General features: G+C 40.6%; 1 protein-coding gene across 1 annotated transcript; it reads left to right on the plus strand.

The window, feature by feature from the left end:
• Positions 1-411: 411 nt before the first annotated feature.
• On the plus strand, positions 412-27894 carry TMEM231 (transmembrane protein 231). The gene is made up of 7 exons (XM_036752873.1): positions 412-642; positions 2671-2840; positions 20146-20274; positions 20929-21072; positions 22758-22839; positions 25173-25278; positions 25680-27894. The coding sequence occupies exons 1-7, from the start codon at positions 504-506 to the stop codon at positions 25858-25860; spliced, it is 951 nt and encodes a 316-aa protein (XP_036608768.1). The 5' UTR covers positions 412-503; the 3' UTR covers positions 25861-27894.

The raw sequence follows: 27894 nt of genomic DNA on the forward strand, positions 1-27894 counted from the left end.
TGGTCCCTAAATGCGTCCTAAGACCAACTGTTTATTTGATGATAAGGAGTTGGAAATACATGTGAATTTCATTTCCTTCTGAATAGCTATAGATGTTGCCTTACTCGGGGATCTGACAAAAAGATAACCACAATGCTGTTTATCCGAAAAAATAAAAAGGTTGTTCTGTTTACACACAAGGTTTCAGAAACGAGTCCTTGGCGCAAATCGCATGTAACAGAGAAACAATTTATCTTTGGAGCAAATAGACCTCAGAAACATCCTCCCGCCCTTCCCGGATCCCCGCCCCCCTCACGTCGCCATATGATTGGCTGAGAGCGACTCTACCTCCAACGGCAGCCTTGCTATTGGCTCACGTACGGAGGTAGGACGGTTACCGTGGAGACCAAGGCTATGGCAACCGAGAGAAGCCAAATCTGGTAGGCGTTGGTGACTCGTGCAGCGTAGGCCTCTGTCCCGGGCTCCCGAAGCCGAGGCCTGCAACTGGGAGCGCGGCGGCGGCCATGGCCCTCTATGATGTATACTCGCACCCGGCGGAGATCATCTACCGCTCGGGGCTGTGCTCCAAGGCCGCCTTATTCCTGCTGCTGGTCTCCGGCCTCACCTACATCCCGCCGCTGTTCGTGGCCTTCCGGAGTCACGGTGAGCCCGGCCCAGCCCGAGGCCCTCCCCGGGCATGAGCCCCCGCGCCAGACCCGGGCCGTCGAGACGTCCCAACCCCTAGACCCGGGCCATGCAGACACCCCCCCCCCACCCCCAACCATTCAGACGCCCCCCCCCCGGGCGGTCCAGACGCCCCCCCAACCCCCACACTCAGGCTGTCCAGACGCCCCCCCTCACGTGGTGTCTCCCTAAACCCCCCAGACGCAGGCGGTCCAGGCGCCTCCACCGACGTGTTCCCCAAACGTCCTCAGACCCAGGACTACCAGAAACCCCTCTCCGCCCCCTTCTTCCCCCCTCCCCCCCCCCATCGTCGTCGTCGTACCTCCTAGACCCGGGCCATCCAGATGTCTACCCTCATGTCTTGCCCCCACCCCAAGCCATCCAGACACCCCCTTCAGTGTGCCTCCTAAATACCACCCAAACCTAGGCAGTCCAGAAAGCCCCCACCCCAGACTGAGGCATTGCAGACACCTACCTTCATGTTGTGCCTCTTCCAAACCTCACCAACCCAGCCCTCTGTACCCCACAATCAAGAGGATATTATGGTGTCCCCAGAACCTGGCATGCACCTATTGGCCTTGTCCTCCTAGTGTGTCCATCCTTTCTTCTGGCTTCCCTCCAGCTCTTCTATCCCTTGGCAAAATGACAGACATTCATGCTAACCTCTGGAATGAAATACCCCCAAACGAAGCCCCCTGAGGACAGGGGCTCCATTCTTTTGTCTTTCTTTATATTCTTATCACTTCGAGCTGTGCTTAGCCCATACTAGGGGCTTTAGAAATGCTTAGTACTGATTGGCCTACCAACTTTTGCACCCTCCCATTTGGTGTAGATATCTTGTACCCCAAAATTAAGAACACACACTCTAGGTACTCCCCATAAGAACTTCTTTTATGCAACCTATACCATTCACCAGAGAATCCGGTTTCTTTCCCTACTGATCTTCCCATTTTCCAGAATTTTTTACATATGCATACACACACCTACACACACAAATATAGGATGTGTACGAATCAATAAACATTTAAGTGCCTACTATGTGCCAGGCACTGTGCTAAGTTCTGGGGATATAAAAAGGGGAAAAAGACAGCCCTTGCCCTCAAAGAGCTATGAACAAACATGCAAATATATGAGTACGTCTTTATTTTGGCCTCAGTTTCACACATTATATATACAGGTGTGCACATACATGTATGGATACATATATACATATATATATATACATGTGTCACATGTGTATTTGTCTATGCATACATGTGTATATTATAACATTATATATGTTATATAGAATATATCATGGCAATATGCTCTGTATATATAAAGAATATTTACAATTATAGATACTATGTTATATTTATAATATAAAAAATTATAACATCGTACATAATATATGTAATAATATATTACATATAACATCCATAATGTGCTATATACACCTGTATGTATAGAGAAGATACTTATAATTATAATGTATGTATGCATATGTGTGAATATATATATGTGTATATGAATATATATATATAGCAAGAGCACATTTACAGTTAGTAAGAAAGAGAAAGCATTTTTATAGTTTCAGACCGACATACATATTGCCCTCCAGACTTAGGCTCCGTTACAGTCAAGCATTACACATTTATTAAGAGGCCACTATGTACCAGATACTCTTTCCTCGCATGACCTCTTCCATTCTCTTCTTGACCTCTCCATCCTTGAGCTATCTGTCTTAATCCTGAATTCCCCATGGATTTGGAAACTGCTCTTCTCATTTTCCAAATTTGGTTCCCCAAGCTAGGACCACTCACCTTACACTTGACCTTCCTTCATTGCCCATTTCTTCTCCCAGCTCCTATTCTCAGAGGTGTCTCTTCTCATCTCTCTGCATCTTGTGTCTGCTCTCATCTTCTATTATAGCTTCTTTGGCCCCCTAGATGTGCTTCTTGGTGTTAAACATGCCTTGGGCTCGGGACTTCATTCTCCATTCTTGATTGACTTCCATATTCTGTCTAGGTTTTTGGTTGAAGCACAGCAGCTACGTGGAGCAGCCAACTGTCCAGTACCGACATGAGGTGCTTTTAGTGGTTTTGCTGAGCTCCACTTCTGGAGAGTATCTAGCCTGGAGCACATTCCCCACTTTTAACCAGTTTCAAGGGGATAATCTTCGGCTGCCAGTGGTATTGGTAGGTGGCTCCTATACTTCTTCTAAAGCAGAATTTGCTATTGACAGTTTGTTTTGACATATTGGTCATTTTCCAATAAATAACCTCCCGTAATACCTTCCTGTAAAAAAAAAAATCTGATAAGCCAAACCATCTAATATCATAATTACCATGGACAAAAAAAATTGTGATTTTTCCACTCTTATAGTTTACCATTTCTTAACAGAAAGGAAGAGTATTTCAGCTCTCCCCTCCCCACAAAAGTCCATTGGATTTGGCCTGAATTCTTTTGCTTTTTAGTGTTGACTTCATTTACTCAATGTACTCAGGTATATATCATTCGTTTTGTTTTGATTTTTTCACTGTACGTGAGTTAATGCAAGTCTTTCCACATATCTTTGAATTCTTCCTATTTGTCATTTGTCGTGGCAAGATAAGATTTTATTACAATTGTAACAGCCAAGTTAAAATGGTCCTCAGAGGCCATCCGGTCCAACCCTCTCATTTCATAGATGAAGAAGTGGGTCCCAGAGAGGTTCATTATTTGCTGAAGGTCACTCAGTGAAAAAGTGGCAGAGCCAGGACTCAAACTCAGGTCCTCTGACTCCAAATTGATCACTCTCCCCACCATGTCCTGTTCTTCTTCCATTCATATGCTACTCTCTGTTGATGTTTTTCCAGTCATCCGGTGTGTAGCTTGTTTCTAGTTTCTTGCTGTAACAGCTATGACTATTTTGGTGCAAATGGGAACATTATTTCTGTCATTGACCTTCCTGGGATATAAGCCCAGTGGGGGGATTTCCGGCTCAAAGGGTATGAACAGTTTAGTAAATTTTGTAGCATATTCCCAAATTATTTTCTAGAATGGTTGGATCAGTTCATAGCTCCGTCAGCAGTGAATTAATATGGCTGATTTCCCATAGCTCAGCCACATTTGCTTTTTCCGTCTTTTACCATATTTTTCCCAATTTGATGAGTGGGAAGTGATACATACCCTAGAGTTATTTTAATTTGCACTTAGCAATTGCAAATAAGAAACTAGAGTTATTAACATTAAAAACAAAGAGTTCAAGATATTATTTGCAGATAACATGATAGGGTACTTAGAAAATCCAAATATTCCTACCAAAAATTAATAGTGACAATAAATGAGTTGAAGAAGGTCATAGAATGCAAGATTAGTTCACCAAAATAATTTGCATTCTTATTTGCTAGCAATAGAGATCCCCAAGGAAACCCATCTACCATAATAACAAATTCCAACAAATATTTGGGAATCAGTCTACTACCCAGAAATATGGCCTATATAAAGACAACTATAAAATTATAATGACTGAAATAAAGATATAAATAATTAAGAGGGATAGTGTTCATGGAAGGATAAGTTAATTTGGTGAAAATGGCAACACACCTGAGCTTAACTTAAATACTTAATACAGTACCAATCAAAATACCAAGGTTTAAATACAACTGGATGAAATAATATTGAAATATGTGTAGAAAAATAAAGAGGCAGGACTATGATAGGGTCACTATTTAAAATGCTTGTAAATGTAGTCTTGTACTTCCAGACTCAGGGCGGCTAGGTGGTACAATGGCTAGAATGCCAGGCCTAGAGTCAGGAAGACTGTTCTCTTGAGTTCGAATCTGGCCTGGGACACTTACTAGTTGTGTGACCCTGGGTAAGTCTCTAAACCTTGTTTGCCTCAGTTTCTTTATCTATAAAATGAGCTAGAGAAGAAAAATGGCAAACCATTCCAGTATCTTTGTCAAGAAAACCCCAAATGGCGTTATGAAGAGTCAGGCACAACTGAAAAATGACTGAATAACAACTCTGAGACTTATTACAAAGCAGCCATCCAAATTATCTGGCACAGGGTCAAGAGCCGAATGAGGCATATGAAAAAGAAGAATAATTCTAGACACCTAACTAAATGTATGCAAAAGGCAAGCCTTTTATAGAGGATAAAAACTCCAGAAAAGATTTCATGATTTCATAAAGGAACATGGGGAAATTGATTACTAATTGGGCAGGAAATTAACTTAGACCTACACCTCACATCATATACCTTAAGTGAATTCCAGCTGAATGATTAGACTGTGAGCCCCTAGAAAGTAAGGGCTGGATTTTGCTTTTTTTAGTACAGTGGCAGACATATAGTTGGCTCTTAATAAATGCTGCTTGACTTGACTAGACTTAAACATTAAAAAAAAAATTTCTTTAAGTAAGAAAATGAAATATGTTTATCTCAGTTGTGGTGGGAAGGTATCTTTTTTATTAAATTAGAATGATTAAGGACAAAATAAATGTATTTGATTAAACTAAAATAAAAAATTTTCTGCACAACAAAAAAGAAAATATCAACACGAAAAGAAAAATAACAGATTAGTTGAAATACTTATAGCAAATATGACCAATAAAAGCCTGACATTTCAAACCTGGCTTAACCCAAAGAATAGTCATAAATGGTTTGAGTTCATCTTGGAAGGAAGTCTCTAATGGGTTGAGTGTACAGGGATTTTGTGCTTGGCTTTGTGTTGTGTATGACTTTGCTAATTTGCAGGTGACAGAGTCATTTAATCAACTAAGTGCCTGCTGTATGCCAAGAACTGTGCTAGGCACAGGGAATAATACAAAGACAATGAATGAAATGATCCCAATTCTGAAGGAGCTTATATTTTAACAGAGGAGACAATAAAGACATATACAAATAGAAGGGTTTGATATGAGGAGATCTTGGATGAGGAATCTGTCTCCATTGAGGCAGGTGGGAGAAGAAACAAGGTAGTTTGAGAGGTTCAGGATGAACTTCACGTAGAAAATGGTGTTTACCTTGGGTCTTGAAGGAAGAGATATTCTGTGAGATGGAGCTGAGGTTAGAGTGTCTTCCAGGCATGATATACAGCCTTTGAAATGCTAGGAATACAAACACACACAGAAGTATATGTAGAATTAGTGTAAAAAGAATAAATGCATTAGTTAAATACAAGATAGTTTGGCAGAGATGGTACCAGGAGTTGGGGCAATCAAGAAAGGCTTCCTGGAGAAGCAGTACTAGGGAGTTTTGAGAATTCTTTGCTTTATGATCATCTTTACGATATTGTGATGCTCTAGATACCCTTAATTCATAACTTTTGTTCACTATGTCCCTTAAAATTCTTGACTTTTTGTTCCTGTATGTAAATTTTGTTCTATATTCTATTAAATCTGTCTGATTTTAGAAAGCATCTTTTGGTACTTTGGTTTAGCTCTAAACAAGGATAGGAGCTAGAACTATGATTTCACTGGTTTAAGAAATTCCCTGGTAAGGAAACACAGATTGTGTGGTCAAGCCAAACACATCAGCACCATTGGCCATTTCTGAAAATGTATGTTTCATTCTGTACCTCTGGTCCTGTATCTGCCAAGATATGAGAGATCTTGTTTCTTTGTAATAATAGTAGCTGGCATTTAGTATGGTGCTTTAAGGTTTGGGAAGTACTTTACAGGTGGTAACTCATTTGGTCCTCACACCGTCCTGTGAGGTAGGTGCTTTTATCCCCATTTTACAGATGAGGAAATTTGGGCCGAAGGAAGGGAAGGGACCTGCCCAAGTTCACACGATTTTATCGAGAATAAGAGACAGGATTGGAGCCCAGGTCCTCTACTTGTCACTAGTCTCCATTAACTTCTTTGCTGATTCTCTAGGGTTTTTTGAGTAAACCAACAAATCATCTTCAAAAAGGAATAATTTTGCCCTCTTTTTTGCTAATGCTTATTCCTGTAATTTAGTTTTTCCTGTCATATTGCTGTAGTATACATTTCTAGTATTTTCTCAAATCATAGTGGAGACAGAGGTCATCCTTGCTAACGTGGTCCTGCTATTATTTGGGAATATTCTAGCATTCCTCCAGTACAGATAAATGCTAGCCCTTGACTTGAGATAAATACTTTTAATCATATTCAGAAACGACCATCCACTCCAATGCTTTTTTTGTGTATTTTTTAATACAAAATACATCTTAAAATGTATCAATTATATAATTATGTTTTTTTTGTTATTTATGTGATTAGTTATACCATTTGTGTTCTTAATGTTTAACTAGTCCAGAGCATCCCTAGTATAAATCCAGCTTGGTCATAATAAATAACTGTCATATTTTATACATATTCTTTTTTATTTTTTACATTTTCTTATCAATATTCATTAGTGATATTAGTTTGTACCCTCTTTCTTCACTTTATCCTTCTCTGGTTTAGGCATCGGAATTATCCTTCCTTATATAAGTACTTTCAAAGAGCACTTTCTTCCTCCATTTTGGAGAACAATTTATGTAGCGCAAGGATTAATTATTCCTTAAAAATTTGATGTAATTCACTTATGAATTGATCTGCATCTTATTGTTGGAATTTTTTCTTTTTGGAAATTCATTTATTGCTTTCTTGATTTTTCTTTGTGAGATGAATTTGTCCTAGAATATCCATTCCCTGTTTTATTAAATATTTTATATTTTGTTGACCTTGAACCATTTCATTTAAATTTTCTCCTAGAGTTTTTGTACCGTGAATTTTCCACAGACTAAGAGGGAGCTATTGGAATATGGAACTGGCAGAACCCATAGACTAATAAGGAATGAATGATGAACTAAAGAATCTACAAACAAACTAATGGAGAGTAGTGAGAGACATTGTGGTATAGTGGGAAGAGCAGTGATTTGGAGTTGGAGAACCTATGATGAGTGTAAGAGGGCTAAGTGTAGGCAAAGGTGAAGATGAGTGAAGACATTTAGCTCATTGTGAAAGGGGATATGATTCAGTAGTGAGTTCTGACATGGCAGGTTCTAAACATGCACAAGAGTGCAGGAGACCAAAATTAATCCTAACCTACTTCTCACCTGTCATTGAATTTGGTTTTGCCTAATCGGTATAGCTATGTAGTAATAATATTGTGCATTTGGATAAGGGATTTCGTCTTTTTTTTTTTTTCAAACTGCCTTTACCTGAATTTTTCCAGTTAACCCTCACAAAAGCCTAATGAAGTGAGGCAAATGGAAAATCTTCATTTTATACAGATGAAGTCAGAGGGAAGAGAAGTGATTTTCTTGAGATTCCATGGCAGAATCTGAGAATTTCAGAGATGGAGGAGACCTTAGAAGTCATCTAGTCTAAGACATACCTGGACAAGAATCTTTTTTTCCCCGCTTGAAAGTATTTTATTTTTTCCAATTACAGTAAAGTTAGTTTTCAACATTCACTTTTATAAGATTTTGGTTCCAAATCTTTTTCTCCTTTCCTCCTTCCTCTCCCCCCTCCCCAAGATGGCAGGCAATTTGATATAGGCTATACATGTACAATCATATTAAACATATTTCCATATCAATCAAGTTATGAAAGAAGAAGCAGAACAAAAGGGAAAAAACCATGAGAAAGAAAAAAAGAGAAAATAGTATGCCTTTTTTTAAATTATTTTTTATTTTTAGTTTACAACATTCAGTTCCACAAGTTTTTGGGTTCCAAATTTTCTCTCTCTCTCTCCTCCCCAAGATGGCATGTAATTCAATGTAGGTTCTACATATACCTTCACATTGAACTTATTTACATAATAGTGTAGTTGTAAAGAAGAATTATAACCAATGAAATGAATCATGAGAAAGGAGAAAGGAGACCAAAAAAAAGAAGGAAAAAAAAGATAGCAAATAGTTTGCCTCAATTTGCATTCAAACTCCATGATTCTTTCTCTGGATGTGCATAGCTTTTTCCATCATGAGTCTTTTGGAGCTGTCTTTGAACCTTGTATTGATGAGAGAAGTCAAGTCTATCGAAGTTAGTCCTTACAGATACTGTGTGTCTGTAATCATGTATAATGATCTCCTGGTTCTGCTCCCCTCACTCAGCATCAGTTCATATAAGTCTTTCCAGGTTATAATGAATCTGTCTGTTCCTCATTTCTTATTGCACAATAGTATTCCATTACATTCACATACCACAATTTTTTTAGCCATTCCCCAGTTGATGGGCATCCCGTTGATTTCTAGTTCTTTGCTACCACAAAAAGAGCTGCTGTAAATATTTTTGTACATACGAGTCCATTTCCCATTTGTATGATCTCTTAGCCCTAGAAGTGGTTTTGCTGGGTCAAAGGGTATGCACCTTTTTATAGCCCTTTGGGCATAGTTCCAAATTTCTGTCCAGAATGGCTGGATCAGTTCACAACTCCAACAACAATGTAACAATGTTCCAGTTTTCTCACATCCTCTCCAGCATTTATCATTTTCCTGTTTTGTCATGTTAGACAATCTGACAGGAGAGATGTGGTACCTGAGAGTTGTTTAGATTTACATTTCTCTAATCAATAGTGATTTAGAGCATTCTTTCATATGACTATAGATAGTTAAAGCTGCCTGTTCATATTCTTTGATCATTTCTCAATTGGGGAATGACTTTTATTCTTATAAATTTGACTCAGTTCCCTGTATATTTTAGATATGAAGCCTTTGTCAGAGACAGTGGTTGTAAAGATTTTTTCCCAGTTTTCTGCTTCCCTCCTAATCTTTGTTGCATTGGCTTTGTTTATACAAAAACTTTTCAATCCAACATAGTCAAAATTATCCATTTTGCATTTTGTAACTCTCTGTCTCTTGTTGGGTCATGAATTCTTCCCTTTCCCATAAATCTGACAGGTCATATATATGTGGTATATATATATGGTATATATATATACTAGAAAATAGTATGCTTTGTTCTGCATTCAGACTCCATAGTTCTTTCTCTGGATGTGGATGGCATTTTCTATCATGAGTCTTTTGGAATGGTCTTAGATCATTGTATTACTAAGAAGAGCTAAGTCTGGCAAAGTCGATCATCACACAGTATTGCTCTTAGTGTGTACAATGTCCTCCTGGTTCTGCTCACTTCACTTTGTATCAGTTAATGTAAGTCCTTCCAGGTTTTTCTGAAAGCATCCTGCTCATCATTTCTTATAGCACGATAGTATACCATTACATACATATACCACAACTTGTTCAGCCATTCCCAAGACCTGCTTCATTTCTGACACGGGCTGGTTCACCCCTTCTTAGACAGCCTGATGGCCCTTTTCCAGATTGGCGCCGGACACGATAGGCTTTAGCCCTAGTTGTAGCTCGTAATGCTGGAGTTCCAAAGATTCACCAGCCTTGGTCTCCCCGGTGGCAGTGATCACAGGCGTGTGCCGCCACACTCACCCCACCATTCACTCATAGTGAAAATGGACTTCTCTAAGTCGTTTCTTCAGTGTGGACACCTCTGGGCCCTTCAAGCCGTCTTTATGCGGCTGCTCTCAAAGCCTTTCGGTATCTTGGTTCCTGTTAGTACTTGATGTTGCTTAGTCATTTTTCGGTCCTGTCCGACTCTCCGTGACTCCATTTGGGGTTCTTTTGGCAAAGATACTGGAGTGATTTGCCATTTCCTTCTTCAGCTCATTTTACAGGTGAGGAAACTGAGGCACACAAGATGAAGCGATTTGCCTGATCGCATAGCTGGTAAACTTCTTAGGCTGCATTTGAACTCGAGTCTCCCTGACTCCAAGCCCAGCACTCTATCTGCTGAACCACCTAGCTGCTGCTGTAGTGCTTAAAGCTCGCCGAAATGCTCAGATGTCTATTTTAAAATGATTTTGCTATACATTTAATATTGAGTACCGATATAACTAATTATATTTTATATAACTTTAACTTTGTTTACATTTAAATCAATTTCAATATTCAAAATATCACTTTTTAGTCATTCTGTATCCATCCTGATTCCTCGTTGATTTATTCTCGTTCCCTTTTCCTCTTATACGATGGTAGTTAATGTTTATTTTGGGTCTGCCTCTTTTTTTGAATGTTTTGCATTGCTTCATACGCAGATTGTCTTTCCCAATCTCAGAAAGTTCCACAAGTTTACAATTGCATCCTGAAAGAATGAGTTCTGTCTTTCTCCACAACTTTACCAGCATTGAGCTTCCTGCTGAATAGCCGCGCCTCGCTCGTTTTCTTTAACTTGAGAAATTAATGTTTTTAACCCAATTGTAAAACCCGGCACTTGAACTTCATGGCTTGTCTCGGGGCCCCCTCTCCTGATCATTCCGGGAGTTCTGTTCTTCCCATTGAAGTGACTGTTTATTATCCTCCTAGTAGAACGGAGGCGTCCTGGAGGGCGGAGGCTGTTCCCGGCAGCTAGCCCGGTGCCGCGCTCGTAATAGCTGCTTAACAAATTCTTATTGAGTTGAATTGAACTTTTGAATTGCACTGACGTGTTGATAAAGATGCTTGTGTCCCTGGACACGTCACTCGAGACCTCTCTTTAGGTCTGATTCTTCTACGGACTTTGAATCCGTCCCCGAGTCTGCTATCAGCTAGTCCGCATATCACCGTCTTGTCCGCCTGAATGATATGTGCTGATGCATTTCCCCGATCTACCCATCGGATAATTCTGTTTAAAAAAATCTGGTACGGCTTGTCCCAGATAAAGCCGGGTTAGCCGCGGGAGCTCATTTATTTTTATTGATAGCTTTTGTTTTTTACATCGCTTTCATTTGTTCCGAATATATCCCTTCCCTCAAGTAATAATCCATCTCTAAAGGGATCAATGAATAAAAAAGAAAGAAAACAAAGTCGGTGTGTCAAAACTAGCCCAGTTCCTCCCCCACCGAGTCTCACAGCGTGTTCCGTGTTCTGTGCCTCCAGAGAGGGAGGAAGCACATTTTTCTCGGGGCTTTTTCCAGGACCAAGATGAGTCATCGTAACTATGTAGCATTTCATCTGGGTGTCGTGGTTGCCGTTTTCATTTACACTGTTACAATCGTTGTGTAAAAGGTTTTCTTCTTTCTGCCTCCTTCATTGTGCATCGGTTCGTGGCTTCCCACGCATCTCTTCTTCATATTCATTGTGTCTTACCGTACGGTAATATTCCATTATATTCCTATATATTTGTTTAGCCGTTCCCTAATTGATGGGCGTACTTTATTTACACCGCTACTATAAAAAAGTTATGTTTCTGGCACTTTGTGATCGCCATTTCCTTTTATTGATGTTCACTAACTATTCCTCTAATAATAAAATCAAGAATTTTGCCAGGAATAGAAATCAAGTTCACTGGCCTATAGCTTGCAAACTCGAATTCCAATAATATTTGTCCTTCCGTCCTGAGGCATCTCTCCCATTCTCAATGACCTTTCAAAGAACACCGTGTTACAGCTTCTCATTAGCCATTTTTGTTCTGTTCAGTCTTATGATTATTGTCTTTGGAAGTGAAAACAGAAGTTAAATACAAGTTACGTAGCTCTGGTTTTTGTCAGTTATTTTCATTCTTTCCCTACTTTGGTTCTCCTCTTTTCCCCAGTATAGCTTTTTAAAAAATTTAATTAATTAATTTTTTTTTAAGTTTACAACACTCAGTTCCACAAGTTTTTGAGTTCCAAATTTTCTCCCCCTCCCTCTCCTCCCCCTTCCCCCCCAAGACGGCTTGTAATCTGATATAGGTTCTATATATACCTTCACATCAAGCTTCTTTTCCCAATAATCAAATTGTAAAGAGGAATCATAACCAATGAAATGAACCATGAGAAAGATGTAACAAAACCAAAAATAAAATTAAAAAAAGAGAGAGGAAATAGTTTGATTCAATCTTCATTCAGATTCCATAATTCTTTCTCTGGATGTGGATAGCCTTTTCTATCACGAGTCTTTTGGAGCTGTCTTAGAGCCTTGCATTATTGAGAAGAGCCAAGTCTATCAAAATTAGTCATCACAGAAGCAATGTGTCTGTGGTTGTGTACAATGTTCTCCTGGTTCTGCTCCCTTCACTCATCATCAGATCGTATAAGACTCTCCAGGTTCTTATGAAGTCCATCTGCTTCTCATTTCTTATAGCACAATAGTATTCCATTACATTCATATACCACAATTTGTTTAGCCATTCCCCAGTTGATGGGCATCTCCTTGATTTCCAATTCTTTGCTACCACAAAAGGGGCTGCTATAAATATTTTTGTGCATATGGGTCCTTTTCCCCCCTTGTATGATCTCTTTGGGATACAGTCCTAGAAGTGGTATTGCTGGGTCAAAGGGTATGCACATTTCTAAGGCCCTTTGGGCATCATTCCAAATTGCCCTCCAGAATGGTTGGATGAGTTCGCAACTCTACCAACAATGCAGTAGTGTTCCAGTTTTCTCACATCTTCTCCAGCATTTATCATTTTCCTGTTTTGACATGTTAGCCAATCTGACAGGAGAGATGTGGTACCTGAGAGTTGTTTTGATTTTCATTTCTCTGATCAATAATGTTTTAGAGCATTCTTTCATGTGATTATAGATAGCTTTAATTTCTTCCTCTGAAAACTGCCTGTTCATATCCTTTGACCATTTCTCAATTGGGGAATGACTTTTATTCTTATAAATTTGACTCAGTTCCCTGTATATTTTAGAGATGAGGCCTTTGTCAGAGACACTGGTTGTAAAACTTCCTTCCCAATTTTCTGTTTCCCTCCTAATCTTGGTTGCATTGGTTTTGTCTATACAAAAATTTTTCAATTTAATGTAATCAAAATTATCCATTTTGCATTTTGTAATGCTCTCTATCTCTTCTTTAGTCATAAATTCTTCCCTTCTCTATACCCAGTATAACTTTTAAAAATTATTTTTCCCCCCACTGGTTTCTTTCCTAGCTGATTCTGAGCATAAACATTCCTGACACTGCTCTTACAGAACTGTGTTGCTATTTTCGCATTACTTAGAGCTGCTTCATCTTTTTGTACCTGTCTTTTAAAATTTTGATTTGATCTATGAATTCTCTGTTCATCCACATCAGTCTCTTTAAAGAGCTGTATTTATATCCCTCATGAAAATTTTTTCTCTGTCTTCAAAATTTCTTTCTTGAAAGCTTCTCTTCTCTTGACTGACTTTCTTTGTAAAGTTTAATTCATAGAATCCAGTTTTTCCTTTCTCTGAGACCTTTGCAATCTGCCCTTCAAAAATTAAATGTTCACACCTAGCTTTTGTCTTCTTTTCTTATCACATATTCCAATAGAAGGGACCACCTATCCCCCAAGGTTCCTATAACTTCTGTTTCAGCAACCAATTTCTCCCATTAGTGAAATTAGGTCCATTCTAGCAGTTGGTCTTGTTGGTTCCTCCACCATAGAAGGATAAAATGATTATTATTATTTAATTAATTTATTTTTAGTTTTCAGCATTCACTTTCATAAGATTTTGAGTTCCAAATTTTCTCCCCCTCTCTCCCCTCTTTCCACCCCAAGACAGCATGCGATCTGATATAGGCTCTACATATATGTTCATATTAAATGTTTTTACATTAGTCATGTTGTAAAGAAGATTTACAGCCAATGGGAGGAACCATGAGAAAGAAGAAACAAAAAAAAAAAAAAAGAGAGAGCAAATAGCATGCTTCAATCTGCTTTCAAACTCTATAGTTCTTTTTCTGGGTGTGGATAGCATTTTCCATCATGAGTCTTTTGGAGGGATAAAATTATTATTAAGATAAGCTAGGAAGTTATTAGCTTCTCTGCTTTTGGCAGAGAAAGACCTTCCCCAGGTAACTGGAAAATTGAAGTCAATCAATAAGCATTGATTATGTGCCAAGCCTTGAGGGTAAGTGCTAGGGGTACAAAAAAGGCAAAAACTAGTCATTTTTCTTAAGGAACTCCCAGTTTACTGGGGGAGATAAGATGGAATAATAATATGCAAAAAGATAAATACAGGATAAAGTTGGGATAGTTTTAGGGGACAAGGGACTAAGATTTAAAAAGACTGGGAAAGGCTTCTTGCAGAAGCTGTGACTTTAGTTGAGGCTTGGAGGAGGCTGGGGAAACTTAGAGGTGGAGATGAGGAGGGAGAGAGTACCAGGCATGGGGAACAGCCATTGCAAATGTTTAGAGATGGGACATGAAGAATCAGGTTCTAGGAATAGCAAGGAGGCCAGGGTCACTGGATCAAAGAATAGGTGGAAGAGAGTAAAGAGAAGACTGGAGAGGTATTGAGGTGTCAGGTTGTGAAGAGATTTCAAAGCTAAAGAGTATCTTATGTCTAATCTTGGGGAGAATAGGGAACCACTGGAGTTTATTGAATTGGAGGATGACATGGTCAGGCCAGCCCTTTAGGAAGATCAGTTTTACCGCGGAGTGGAGGATGAATTTGAATGGGGTGGGACTTGAGGCCGGGAGACCAAGCAGTAGGCTATTGTAGGAGTGCAGAAATGAGATGATGAGGGCCTGCACCAGGTGGCAGTGGGGGTGGGGAGGCATATATAAGAGACAGAAATTACAAGACTTGACAACTGATTAGATATGGGGAGTGAGAGAGAATGAGGAGTCAAGGATAATTAGATGAGAACAGGAGGATGGTGGGTGTTGAGTGGCTTCCTCAGTGTTAATAGGGAACCTAAGGGGAGGAAGGAGCCTTGGGGGAAAGAAATAATGGGTTTAGTTTGGAACGTGTTGAGTTTAAGATGTCTCTGAGACATTTAGTTTTGAGATATCCAGTGGGCAGATGGCAATGTGAGACAGGTCAGGAGAGAGATTGCAGCTAGATCAATCGATCTGAGAATTACCCACATGCAAGATGATATGATGAGATCACCAAGTGAAATAGTATAGAGGAAGAAGAGAAAGGGGACACCTCTTGGGGTACACCTACCATCATCGGGTGTGACCCAGATGAAGATGCAACAAAGGAGACTGAGAAGGAGCAGTCCTACAGGTAGAGAACCGGGAGAGCAGTGTTGAAAATCTAGAGAGAATAGAGCAGCAAGGAGAAGAGGGTGGTCAGTAGTGTTAAAAACTGCAGAGATGGGGCAGCTAGGTGGCACAGTGAGTAGAGCACTGGCCCTGGAGTCAGGAGGACCTGAGTTCAAATCCGGCCTCAGACACTTGATGCACTTACTAGCTGGGTGACCTTGGGTAAGTCACTTAGCCCTAATTGCCCTGCCAAAAAAAAAAACAAACCCAAAACCCTGCAAAGACAATAGATAAGTGTCCTTTCACTCCTGTTTCTTGCCCCTGTGCCACACCTGTGGTATATCTTCTGGACTCTTCATCTCTTTCTTCTTTCTGTCCATGCAGTCTGTGGGATACTCCAGTAACAATATGTGTTGCTTCTTTGTCTCCGTTTATGGATTTCGACCTAAACGCTTTCTATTTGGCTTTTCTCACAAGTAAATCTTCTTAACATATAATGCATTCGGCCTCCTCCCTGCACCCCCCACCTCTTTATTTATCCTATTGCTTTTAAAGAAGTAACCTTCTCAGAACCATATGTTAGTCTCATACCACCAAGTCTCAGTGATATTATTAGGGATCAGTTTTGTCTCCTTGCACGAGGATCTCATCACCTGAATTATTAAAAATACGTGGTGCATTTGTGCATTGATAACTGAAGCTTTGAGATTTATGACCCGAGTTCTTAAATTTTGGCTTCTGTGAACTTATGGGCATCCCTGCTGATGTACTTTCTTCACTGTAACTATTCTCTGCGGTGTCAGCTTGTTGGCTATACATAGGTGTTTTTTCCCCCTTTACTTTTCATTTTAAGGCCCCTTTGATCATGATTGCAAAATTCCAGTCAAATGTATTCATCCCAGCCCTTAATTTGTCCCTGGCCAAGAGTCTGTCATTCCTGTATTTTCCAGACATCTAAATCTCATTCTCATGCACTGTCTTCTTGACCAGCTGTTCATTTCCCAAATCAGCTGTAACTCCGGTCTTTGATTAGCAGTGGCAATGAAAACACCACCTGTGCCCCTCAGGTCTGCAGGTCCTTGCCCAGAACTTAATCTTTTGCAGTTCTTTCTAAATTCCTTCTGACGGTATTATTTGTGCCAATATGAATCATCAGAATCGGGTAGCAGTCATCAAGATTGACTGGTCATGGGAGATCTCTGCTAAGTCTTGTGTTCATGCTCCAGGAGAACAGCTAACTTGGCTGCTGTTCTTGTCCTGTTGTTTAAGGCCCATCTTCCTCCTTAGAGGAAGGCATCACCAGCCATTACTGCTTACCTCTTTTGCCCTTGGACCCTTATAGGCTTATCTCTTGCCTGCTGTCAAGTTGGAAATGTAAACTTTCTGACTTTACTCTCCCAAATTAGAGTCTTGTCAGTGGTCTTTAGATAATGGCAGCAAAGTAAGTAACTCAAATAGCAGCAGTTTTAAGCCTGCAGATGCTTCATAAGGTCTTCAATGGCGTGCTACATTTATGACAAAACTTCAAAAAAATTATGAAGAATTGTTATGGGCAACATATTAATTGTCCATAAAGCAGAGATTCAATACAATTCTTAGAATTTAACTTCCTCTCTTTTAAAATTTGGTAAATAGTTTAGTATGCCTCCTTCTCTCCTGGGCTTTTCTGAGTATTTCAGTCCAAGAATTCAAGCCAGAAAGTGTTATATTGAGGTTTACTTGCCATGCGCAAGGTACGCTGCTACATGCTTGTAATATAAAGGCAAGACAAAAACCAGTCCCTGTCCAAAGGAAACATACATGGGGGGCAGGGGGCATTGCATAAGCTTGGAAAGAGGAATACGGCATGCACCTAGAGAAGCAACTATCTGATCATTTGAGGAGAAAAAGAGCAGTGACCCCAGGGAAGTCAGAAGTACAGAGGCTTGTCTTCCGGGAGCCACCAGTCTTAGAGATGTGGGATGCAATATGTCTACAGCCAAGTCAGCTCTGAGACACAGTACAGTGGGACAAACTGGAATAACATGGATGCTAATGACATTATTCATAAGGATACTGTTTTAAAATGCATTCTTTTAGTCTGATCTTCAGAAGGCTGATTGCTCCCCTGGAGAGCAGGTGTTACCATTGCTTAAAGGGCTCCCTCTTCAGTGCACTTATTTCTTCGCCTTATTACTGCGCTGATACAAGTGTCTGCACATGGACCTTTTTCTATTGTGAATTCACTGGTCACAAACTTATTAGTGTTTGCTACCAAGCCTGGAAAGGTGTTTTTGCAAGAAGGGCCAGGACTTCCCGTCATAATAGGGCCACTAGATCAAAGCTTCATTCTCTTCTGTTCTATGCTCCTTTCCAGGCCTGTGTCTATGATTAATTTATGGCCCATCTTGATAAGTGGTCAGCTTCCCCTTGTCCTGTTTCCGGGAGGCATAATGCAAGGTTAAAGAAGCAACTGGTTGAGGGGCCAGTGATTTGCTCATAAAAAGGAGTTAAACAATTTCCTTCTTGAAAGTTTTCCTTACTAGAGCAAAATTATATTCCTTCACCATTCTGAATAAATCAAGTTTTCTTCACCTGTCACAAGCCAGGCATGAGACTCCTGGACGTGGAGGGCTTCCTCAGAAGTGAAGAAGGGAGTTCCTTAAAGAAAGGTTTGTCGAGCAAGAAGCCATTTAAAGATGCTCATTTGGAGAGGTGCCTCGGGCAGGAACAGGATATTTCTATGTATCCTTAACTTTGGGAGGAAATAAGGTGGGAGGTGGACTGGAATCCTGCCTCAGGCACTTAATTAGCTGTGTCTCTGTGCCTCAGCTTCCTCATCTGTAAAAGGTGGATAGAATAGCACTTATCTCCCAGGGTTATGGTGAGGATTAAATAAGATATGGTAAGTGCTTTGCAAACTTTAATGCACTACAGAAAGGTTAGCTATTATAATTGTTATTGAATGACGGTGATGGTGTAGCATCTGGGACTTGATTCTTTCAAAATCACTAAGCCAGCATTTCACTTAACAGGATTTGAGGAACTTCAAATCCACCTTATCTCTTGAAGGAACATATAAGACTAGAGAAAGTGAGAATCAAAGTCTAGGTCAGGATGTAGGAAAACAGGTGGAGAATGCTAAGGATTTAAAAGATCGAAAAAGAAAAGATCAGCTCCCCCTCTTTTTGGTTGGGGGCCAGAGAATATTGAGAGGCTAGAGAGACTTCTTACCATCACTGGCTATGAGGAATGAGACGTAGGAATGATCCTGGATAGGGGAGAATCTACAAATCAACTCTCCAGAAAACTTGATCCTTAAGTTAGAATGGGAGGAAATTGGTCACATCTGTTGATGCCTGTCCTTTTTTTTAAATTAGGTGCTGATTTGACATATGAGCTACTTTAGAATGATATTATATAAAGGAAACTGTTCTCTATGATTCTAAAGCCAGATCCTCCAGAACGTGGGTACATGTTCTGTATAGAGGAAAGAACAGTAACAGGAGTTGGGAGATTCAAATCCTCGTCCCAACTCTGTTTCCAACTAACTATGACTTTGGTAAAGTCACTCCACCTAACTCTTCCTCAGTTTTCTTTTCTGTAAAATGAGGAAATTGGACTAATTTATTACTAAGGTCCTTCCATGTCTGAAAAAAATCTGTAAATCCTAGAGCCAAATCTGGGTTCTAGTTTCAGCTCTGACCTTTACGTTATGGGGTGACTATGGGCAAGTTTTCTAACCTCCACAACTCCATTTTGTTATCTGTAAATTGGCATGATAGTCACTCTATGTATTTCACACAGGATCAAATGAGAGACTGGCAGTGAAAGCGCTTGTAAGGCCGTATTTTGTGTGCTTAGGGTTTCGTTGTTGTTCTTCCACTACATAAAGCAATTTCTTATTCAAAGAAAGATGCAAACCAGATTTTTCTGAGTGCCGTGAAACACAAATTAGCTATTGGAAGTAAGGGTTCCCTCCCCTAACACCCCACTATAGCCTTTCTTTATTTGTCTTTCCAGATACAACACTTTGATTTGAACCAGTTGGAACTGAAGCTTTAATCAATTTCCTTTACTCTGATGTGAAACTTTTTTGGTTTTTTAATAACTGACAAATTAGAGAGACAGTGGACTCCCCAGGTAAAGGTTTGAGTCCAGTTCAGTGACCGACTACTCATAGGAGGAGTTGCATCTATACGTCACACGGAAATGTCACCATTATCTTAATTTATTTGGTGCTTGTCTGCTAGTGATGTGAGCTGGGCTCAGTACATATCAAGTCTCTGTCCTCAAAGGACTTAGAATATAAGAGTCAGACACACCCCTTAACATTGCCTTTTTGGTAGCACTGACATCTTTCTGGAGCCACTTAAGAAATCTAGCTGTTTATCATCCTCTTTTTGTTAGATTTTTTTTCACTGTTCTTGGTTCCTAGGAGGCAGCATTTCAGTGGATATTGTAGCCAATATATTTTACGTACTTTTTGCATTTTGATATAGAAAAAAAATACAACTTGATTCTGTTTTTTCATGGGGCGTTGGGGATAGAGGTGGTGAGTAGAGGGGCAAAAGTGGATTTTGGACATATCTGGGTTACATATGTTTGGATTCTTTTTAATCAGGTTAAAGGCTAATTTGTAATGTCTTCCAGGCCAGAGAAGAGGACAGGAACCATGATGGGAAAATGGATGTGTTATATTTCAACTTAGAGCTTCCACTGAAGCCTACTGAGCATGTCCTCGGGGTCCAGCTTATTCTGACCTTTAATTACCAGCTGACTGTAAGTGATGGTCTTATGAAGCTTTTACCTTGGCGGGGAGGGGGCAGTCTTTAGGGAATCCCATTCCTGCTGAATTTCCTACTTCAGCCCCACCCTCTGTAGAGCCAAGAAAAAGAATGTGTGTGGTAGGAGGCCCCAGGGCCTCTGCCTCCTCATCCTGCTAAGACCTTGGCTGTTCTGTGCCTGTTTTCTGGCCTAGTTTGGGCTTTAATGGCTTGAACTTGTCCCGTTTGGTTCTATAGATCAGAGCTTCTTAAACTGTGGGTTGAGACCCCCCTATTGGCAACAGTAAAAGGTTTCTGAATGAGCAACAAGCAAAAATTAATTAAGAATCAAACTCGTAACGAATCCGGGGTGTTTCAGGCAGCGCTTGCCCATGTTGCATTGAACAGCTTACTGCGACTTTGGTTCTGAGCACACATCATGTGCACTTTGCACTGCTCATGGCCTACAAACATGGCTGAAAACTCCAAAAGAGGTCTTGAGTGGAAAAAGTTTAAGACCATCTGAGCTTGGAGTCCTGAGCTCGGAATATTCATTGGCCAAGTGCTTCTGTAGAGGAGGAGCAGAGCGGTTGCAACCACTGGTTTCTAGAACTTAAGGCTCTGAAGATTCAGCCACAGCTTAGTTGTCTCTCCTAAATCATTCTTTCAGAGGATGTCAAGATTTGTGATGCAGAGCATGGCGTTTCTGCAGTCATTCTCCCCTATCCCAGGTTCCCAGCTGTCTGTGAATGGAGACCTGAAGCTGCAACAAAGACAGCCTTTGAAAAGTCATGGGCTAGATAACAAATACAATGTAAGCTGTTTCTCCTCCTTTCTGAGTTCTTTACCAGTTACTGTTTATTGAGAAAATGAATGTCGCAAGTATTTTCCCTTGAGTGACACCAAGCAGCCTGGAATACACTCCAGCAACTGCAATATGTAGTATGAATAGACAAGGGGAGGGGTGGGCGTGCAGCTTGACACCTATGCAGTTACTAAAAAAGGTGTTTTTAAAATGTTGCAGAGTGATGGTGAAATGGTGAAGAGAAATTCTAGTTAGTGAAGGAATGACAAGGGCAGGGTGCTAAGGCACCTCAAACCAGGCAGCAGCGATACTGGATGTGGAAAAACTTGAGGTCATTGTGGACCACATGCTGTATCTGGGTAAACAGCATATAATCACTATTTTAAAAAGCTAACTTGGTGAAGACTACATCAGCAGGACGGACTGTAATGTGAAATGGCAGGGAAATAAAGTGACCTTTCCCCACTCCCAGCATGATGTTGTCTGCCTGGGGAAGGCAGTGGAGCCCAGTGTATAGAGCTAGGCCTGGATACTCAAGAGACCAACTTTCTAATCTTGTTCTGCCCCTAACTAGTTCTGGCGCATTGGGCAAGTGTTCTCTTCCATCCAGGCTGCAGGGTTTGTTTGTTTTTTTAATTTTCATTTACTTTTAGTAGAGTAGAATTTTCCAGTTTGAAACTACAACAAAGCAAGCAGTTCCAAGGGTATTGTAGGCAACAGTCTTTCATGGCTGCCTCAACTTCCCTCAAAATAATGCCCTCCCCCCACCCTTTGTGTTCTCTCTGGGCCCTGAAGGGTGTTGGGCAATGATATGTTACAGGTACTGGCTGGGGGGAAGGGAGGCTGTGAACTCAGCCTGAAAATAACTCTGGGAGGTGGGATGGGGGAACCTTCCCATAGGAGAGAGACAGCCTCAGAACCATGCAAGGCCTGATCCACGACCGGTCACCAGCACTGTGAACTGCATGTTCTTCATCTTTAAAATGAGGGGTTCACTAAATATTTTCTGCGGCCCTTGCCAGCTCAAAAATTCCATGTTCAGTTATTAGAAAGTTTTGATCTTTTCATTTTAAAAGTGATATGAAGAAATTGGGAAGTGTCCAGAGAAGAGCAAAAGAAAAATGACCAAGGATCTGGGAAATAAATATATTAAGAAAAGTTAAGGAATTGATTTTGTTTAGAGAGGCATTAGAGTGGATGGGGTACTGAAGGTGGGGTCAGAAAAACTTGAGCTTCTCTCCTCCCTTACTCACTTTCTAGCCTGGGCTAGGCATCCTCTCTGGGCCTCACTTTCCCTGTCTGTAAAAGGAGGGAGTTGGACTTGTTGACTTCTGAGATTCCTTGTAGAATCTCCGTCATTGGAAGCCTTCCAAAGAAGGGTGGCTAGAAGTGTTGTAAGAGAGCGTCCAGTCTTATAACTCCTAACCCCTTTCAGTTCACGGGCTCCATGTTTCTTCCCGAATGAAGAAACCTCAGAGCTCGGGAGTTTTGCTTCCTAGATAGATTTCATCCTTAGATTGAAAAGAAAGTCCTTAGCCTACCACAAATAGTGAGCTGTATACTAGATATCATTGTTTCACACTGACCCAGGAGCCACTCTCAGTCACTTATAGCCTAGAGAGGGAGAAAGGAAAAGGGGAGAAGGTTGGGGACAAAAAGTGGTGCTTATATTTACATCACCTGCTATATCACAGGTGTCAGTGATCAATGGGACGAGCATCTTTGCAAGTGACTATAGATTCAAGAAAATTGCTGCTGCATACTATGAAAGGAATGGTGAGTCATGAGTCTCATTCCAGGGTTTTGGTAAGGGGGGCATCCTTCAAAGATGTTTGTTCACAGCTCAAGAGGAAAATGACTGGATTCTGGTGGTGATGAATGGAGAGGAGATCACAAATGAGATACTTGTTTTCCTTTCCCTTTCCCTTCTTCCTGACCTGATCCCAGGGCTGTCACCACAGCTCCAAGATTAATGGCTCACTTGGGTTTTTATGATACTAAGTCCCTGCATTTATTTGATTCTTAACTTTTAGTGTTTTTATTCACTTACCAAGCATTTCTTTGCCACCTGCTATGTTTGAGGCACTGTGTTGGATATAGAGGATGATACAAAGTTAATAGGACGTGTTCCCTGCTCTAAAGGAGTTTAGTCTGTCAGTTAATAAGCATTCATTAATGTGCTAGGCACTGTGCTAAGCACTTAGGGTACAATGAAAGGCAAAAAAAAACCCCAAAACAAAGCCAGTTCCTACCCTCTACAAGCTTACATTTTAGTAGAAGAGACATGTAAATAACTATATGTGTATGTGTGTATATATATGTGTGTGTGTGTGTGTGTGTGTGTATAGATATATACATACATACATACCCAAATATATATTTTATATGTAGATATATACATAGTTATATATACCTAGGGATACACAGTTATAGACACATATACACATGTTTATGCACACATACATACACGTATATAGTATACATGGAGAAAATGAAAGGTAATCTGAAAAGAGAAGGCACTTAACAGCTGAGGGGGCTGGCTGACCAAAGAAGATGAGATTTGAGCTGAGCCTTAAAGAAAGCCAGGGAAACAGGAAGCCAGGTCAAGAGGGAAAGCACTCTGGGCATGAGAAACAGCCTGTGCAAATGCTCGATGTGGGGAGATGAAGGATAGGATATAAAAAGTAGCAGGTAGGCCCGTGGAGCTGAATTGTAGAGTGCATGGAGAGGAGGAATGTATGAAATGAGAAAACTAGGAAAGACTCTGGTTGTGAAGGGCTTGAGACAAATCTACAATTGAACAGAAGGCAGAAATGTTTTGAGTACATGAGAAAGTGATGTGAGGTCACCTTCCGTTGGCACATACGTACTTGCGATGTGTTTCCCTTTCTTGGTATTCCCAGTTCTTTGCAAACATAGTAGGTGCTTAAAGAATCCTGCTTGACCTACTGACTGACTGATAAAATACTACAGGAGTTCAATGGAGGGACAAATCATTTCAGGGCTATCAGGGATGACTTCAGGAAGGAATTGGTGAGTTTTCTCTTGAAGGATAGATAAGATTTTTGCAGAAAAAGTTCAGGGGTTTTGGTTCTAAGCACAGGGAACAGCAGGCAGAGGGAAAATCAGGGGATGTAATGAGGGAGAGGTACATAATCCATTTTGGCAGGATTATAGAGTATGTAGAGGGGAATCGTATAAGCAAGGCTGCTTTGGGTAGGTTAGCTGCAGCCAGCTCCTAAAGAGCCTTGGATCCCAGGGTGTGGAGTCTGGCCTCTGTTGGATGGGCAGTGAGAAGCAATGGAAGGTTTTTGATCAGGGGGGTCATATGTGCTGAGTTGTTTGTGAGGAAGATTAACATGGCAGTGCCTTGCACATAGTAGGCCCTTCATCAAGTGTATTGAATAAAATCGAGGGGAGAGATTGGAGGCTATTTAAGTTAGCTAAGTAAGGTAATGATGTCCTGAACTAGGGTGATATCAACAGGATGGGAGAAGAAGAGACAGCTAAGAAATACTGTATAAAAGCAGAATAAACCGGCTGTGAGGGTTGCTTGGATCATAGCGGGAAGGGAGGGAATAGCAGATGAAGACCAGGGAGAGATCAGGCAAGCTCAAGTGATGAGGAGAGACTAGGACATTGAGGAGGAGGTGGGCAGTGGGAATCTAGAGTTCAGTTTGGTTTTATAGGAATAGTGGACATCGAGCCTTCTGGATGCTCCTAGAAATTGTATATAAAATAAAGGAAGGAAATCGGATCTACTGTTTGTGTTTCACAGATGAATAAAGGGAGCATAAAATACTCATTGAGGATCTTCTGGTATTAATAGCACAAATGGAATGATGTTAAGCCTCTCCACTATGGCAGGACTTCAAGATTTTGTCATTGGTTGTAGAAGATGGGCTCGTGGGACCATTCCTTTTTGTTTAGCTCAGCACATGGACCCTTATTGAGGGGCTGATGGTTTTTCCAGTGGTGTTTCTCCTGTTACCATAGCTTCCAGACACAGCAAGCACTATACACAGACATGTAGTGAGTCCTTTATGAGAATGGGTTTGGGCTTTGGGGGATATTCCATTTTAAGGGATGTCTTCCTCGTTTCATTGCAGTGACCACGATCTTGGCTGATCCCAGCCCTATTTGGATGGTGGGAAGGGCAGCAGAAGCACCATTTATACTTAATGCTGTCATTCGCTATCCCGTGGAGGTCATTTCATATCCTTTGATGGTTACCCGATGAGATAACGGTGGTTAGCAGTGGCTATGACTTTCTATTTTGATAATAAAGGAAAGGAAGAAATACCTAAAGTTACACTAAGTGGGGGCAGATGCTCAAAATGATGGAGTCCTGTTGAGCTGCATGCTTTTATAGTCCCACTGAAATAACATGGTTTCTACCAACTTTTCCCTAAGGGGAAAAAAAACTTAATTTCCTCATTTTTTTCCCCTTAGCAGCTAGTTTTTCAGGCCAGAATCATCCATATTTATATCTTGACCTTCCCTATCTTACCCCTTTTAATAAGGATATTTGAAACATTTTGTCTATTTCCTGTTGGAACAAAGCCTTAGCTCTGTTATTGATGTATGACATTCAGTGGTTCCTTAACAGTTGGTACCTATATGCCAGGTTTCTGGGAGACAATCAAGTTTGCCTGGATCCAGTACATCAGTATTCTGCTTGTCTTCCTTTGGATATTTGGAAAAATCAAGATGTTTGTTTTTCAGAATCAAATGGTGACCACAGTCCCTGTGACATCAATGACCCCAGTGGAAAATTATAAGGAGCACTTATCTTAACAAGCAGCCCTTCTAAAAATGAATGGGCACAGTCACATCTACCTCACTGTGAACTTTAGAAAATTGTCTTTGCATGATCCCTTTTTGGAAGGAGACTCTGCCACCATTTTCTAGTAGTCACAAATATGAGGAAGAACAGACAACAGACCACTCTGACATCTTGGAAAGTGTTCCATTTTTGATGACTCAAAGATCTTTCCTCTCTGGATCTGGAGGCCACACATTATGCATTTTCCCCTATCCCAAACCCTTGATTTCCGTAGGGCTATCTTCTGATAGGCATGCAAATCATCAACACTCATTTTTTCGTACACATTTGCCATTTAGAACTTTAACTAGAAGTAGATGTCTGTATGTAAGAGATTTGGGGACAGGAATGGCACCTACCTGCCCTTGGTTCAGCAAGCACCTACATGCCTCTTATCAGGTAGTCCAACCACCCTTTTACTCATGTCATCTTCTGTTCACTGTTCTATCTCTCTCTGAAACTTGGGATTGAAGACAGGTACTTCATCCCTTTCTATTCCGAATCCATAAGATGTTGCTATGGAGACTAGTATTGTAACAACTGCTTTTCTTTCCAGCTGATGCCTAAAATCTTGAATACCGAATGACCATCACCCATCTACTCTGGCCTCCTGTGAGAGGATCTGTTCTTAGTTCAAATTAATGCAACATTTCTTAAGGGCCTACTCAGCACAAGGCATTGGGTACAAAGATAAAATACAACACAGGCCTTGTTTTCAATGGACATGACCTAATGGGAAAAGGACAAGTACACAAATAACTATTATTCAAGGGAGAATATGATAAGTGTATAGGAGAAGCCCAGGCAAAACGCTGTGAGAAGTTGGAGGAGGCAGAGAGAAGGGAAGCTGCCATGAAAAAGGCAGATTCTGAGTTGGGCCTAAAAGGAAGAGAGTCTTGGGGGTGTGGGAATTCAGGGGGATCTTGAGAGCACAGACATGGAGACAGACTAGAACAGAACGAGAAAACTGAACGGCATGCTGGAGTAGAAGGTGGGAGTCAAAGACCTGGGTTCAAATCTAGGCTCTGATAATCACTTAATCTCTCTGTGACTCAGTTTCCTCACTGATAGAGAAGGTTGGGCAGATGATCTCTAAGGTACCTTTCAGTCGTATGATCTTGTGAATCTCAGTGAAGCAGAAGCTTTCACCAAATGCAGGCATCCTCTGAAATGTAGATCCCGCTTCTCAATGATCTTGTGAATCTCAGTGAAGCAGAAGCTTTCACCAAATGCAGGCATCCTCTGAAATGTAGATCCCGCTTCTCAATGATACAAGAAAAGACAGAAGAGTCATTGTTGTCAGCTCTGGTCACCCATTGCCCAATGACAGGAGAAAAAATGAACCTCCCTTCAACATGTTGGCATGGAAACAGACCAGGAAGGGAGCCTGGGTTCTTGGATTGGCTGCTGCCCAATCATCCTGAGGAGAACAGACAAATGCTTTGAAGGGTAAAGGAATTTGCTTTGTGGCATTGACGAGATGTTTGGAGCTAGAGAGACGTCCTCCACTTGTAACTGATGCCCTCACTGTTACCTGAAGCTCCTGCTTCGATGGGCCACCTCCTCAACTCTGGGCACTTTATTGGAAAAACTAATGGCTCTCATTTCAGAAGCACATCTTTTCAGGATTCTGACCTGGCCAAGATGGGAGTCTGGGAAAACAAAGCTGTTTTAATTTATTCAAGCACAGAAATGCCTGAACAACTTTATTAATGTTGGAAAATTTTTCTTTTCTTCTTTCTTTTAACATCTAGGAATGTAAAAATGCCAGAATAGATTTTCTTCAAATATAATCTAAAAATAACTTCTGGGATTCAAACCAAATAAGAAAAAAAAGGTGGTAAGACATTGGGAGAGGAAGGGGAGGGGAGGACCTGTTTAAGCCATGTATTATGAACCTTACTTAAAATTTTGTTAAATAGATTCAATGTAAAATTTGTATGTATAAAGAACTATGTGAAGATTCCTTAATTTTGTATCTTTATTATTAAAATGTTCCAAATATA

Source organism: Trichosurus vulpecula, chromosome 3 (genome assembly GCF_011100635.1).
Source record: "Trichosurus vulpecula isolate mTriVul1 chromosome 3, mTriVul1.pri, whole genome shotgun sequence".
In the NCBI taxonomy this organism is placed as follows: Eukaryota; Metazoa; Chordata; class Mammalia; order Diprotodontia; family Phalangeridae; genus Trichosurus; species Trichosurus vulpecula.

What these genes read in the sequence shown, in the direction of transcription:
- TMEM231 (XM_036752873.1), top strand. Translation starts at nt 504, where the DNA reads ATGGCCCTCTATGATGTATACTCGCACCCGGCGGAGATCATCTACCGC. An exon ending in CGTGGCCTTCCGGAGTCACG is followed by an intron (nt 643 to 2,670) that starts GTGAGCCCGGCC and finishes TATTCTGTCTAG; the next exon opens with GTTTTTGGTTGAAGCACAGC. An exon ending in GGCTAGATAACAAATACAAT is followed by an intron (nt 21,073 to 22,757) that starts GTAAGCTGTTTC and finishes GCTATATCACAG; the next exon opens with GTGTCAGTGATCAATGGGAC.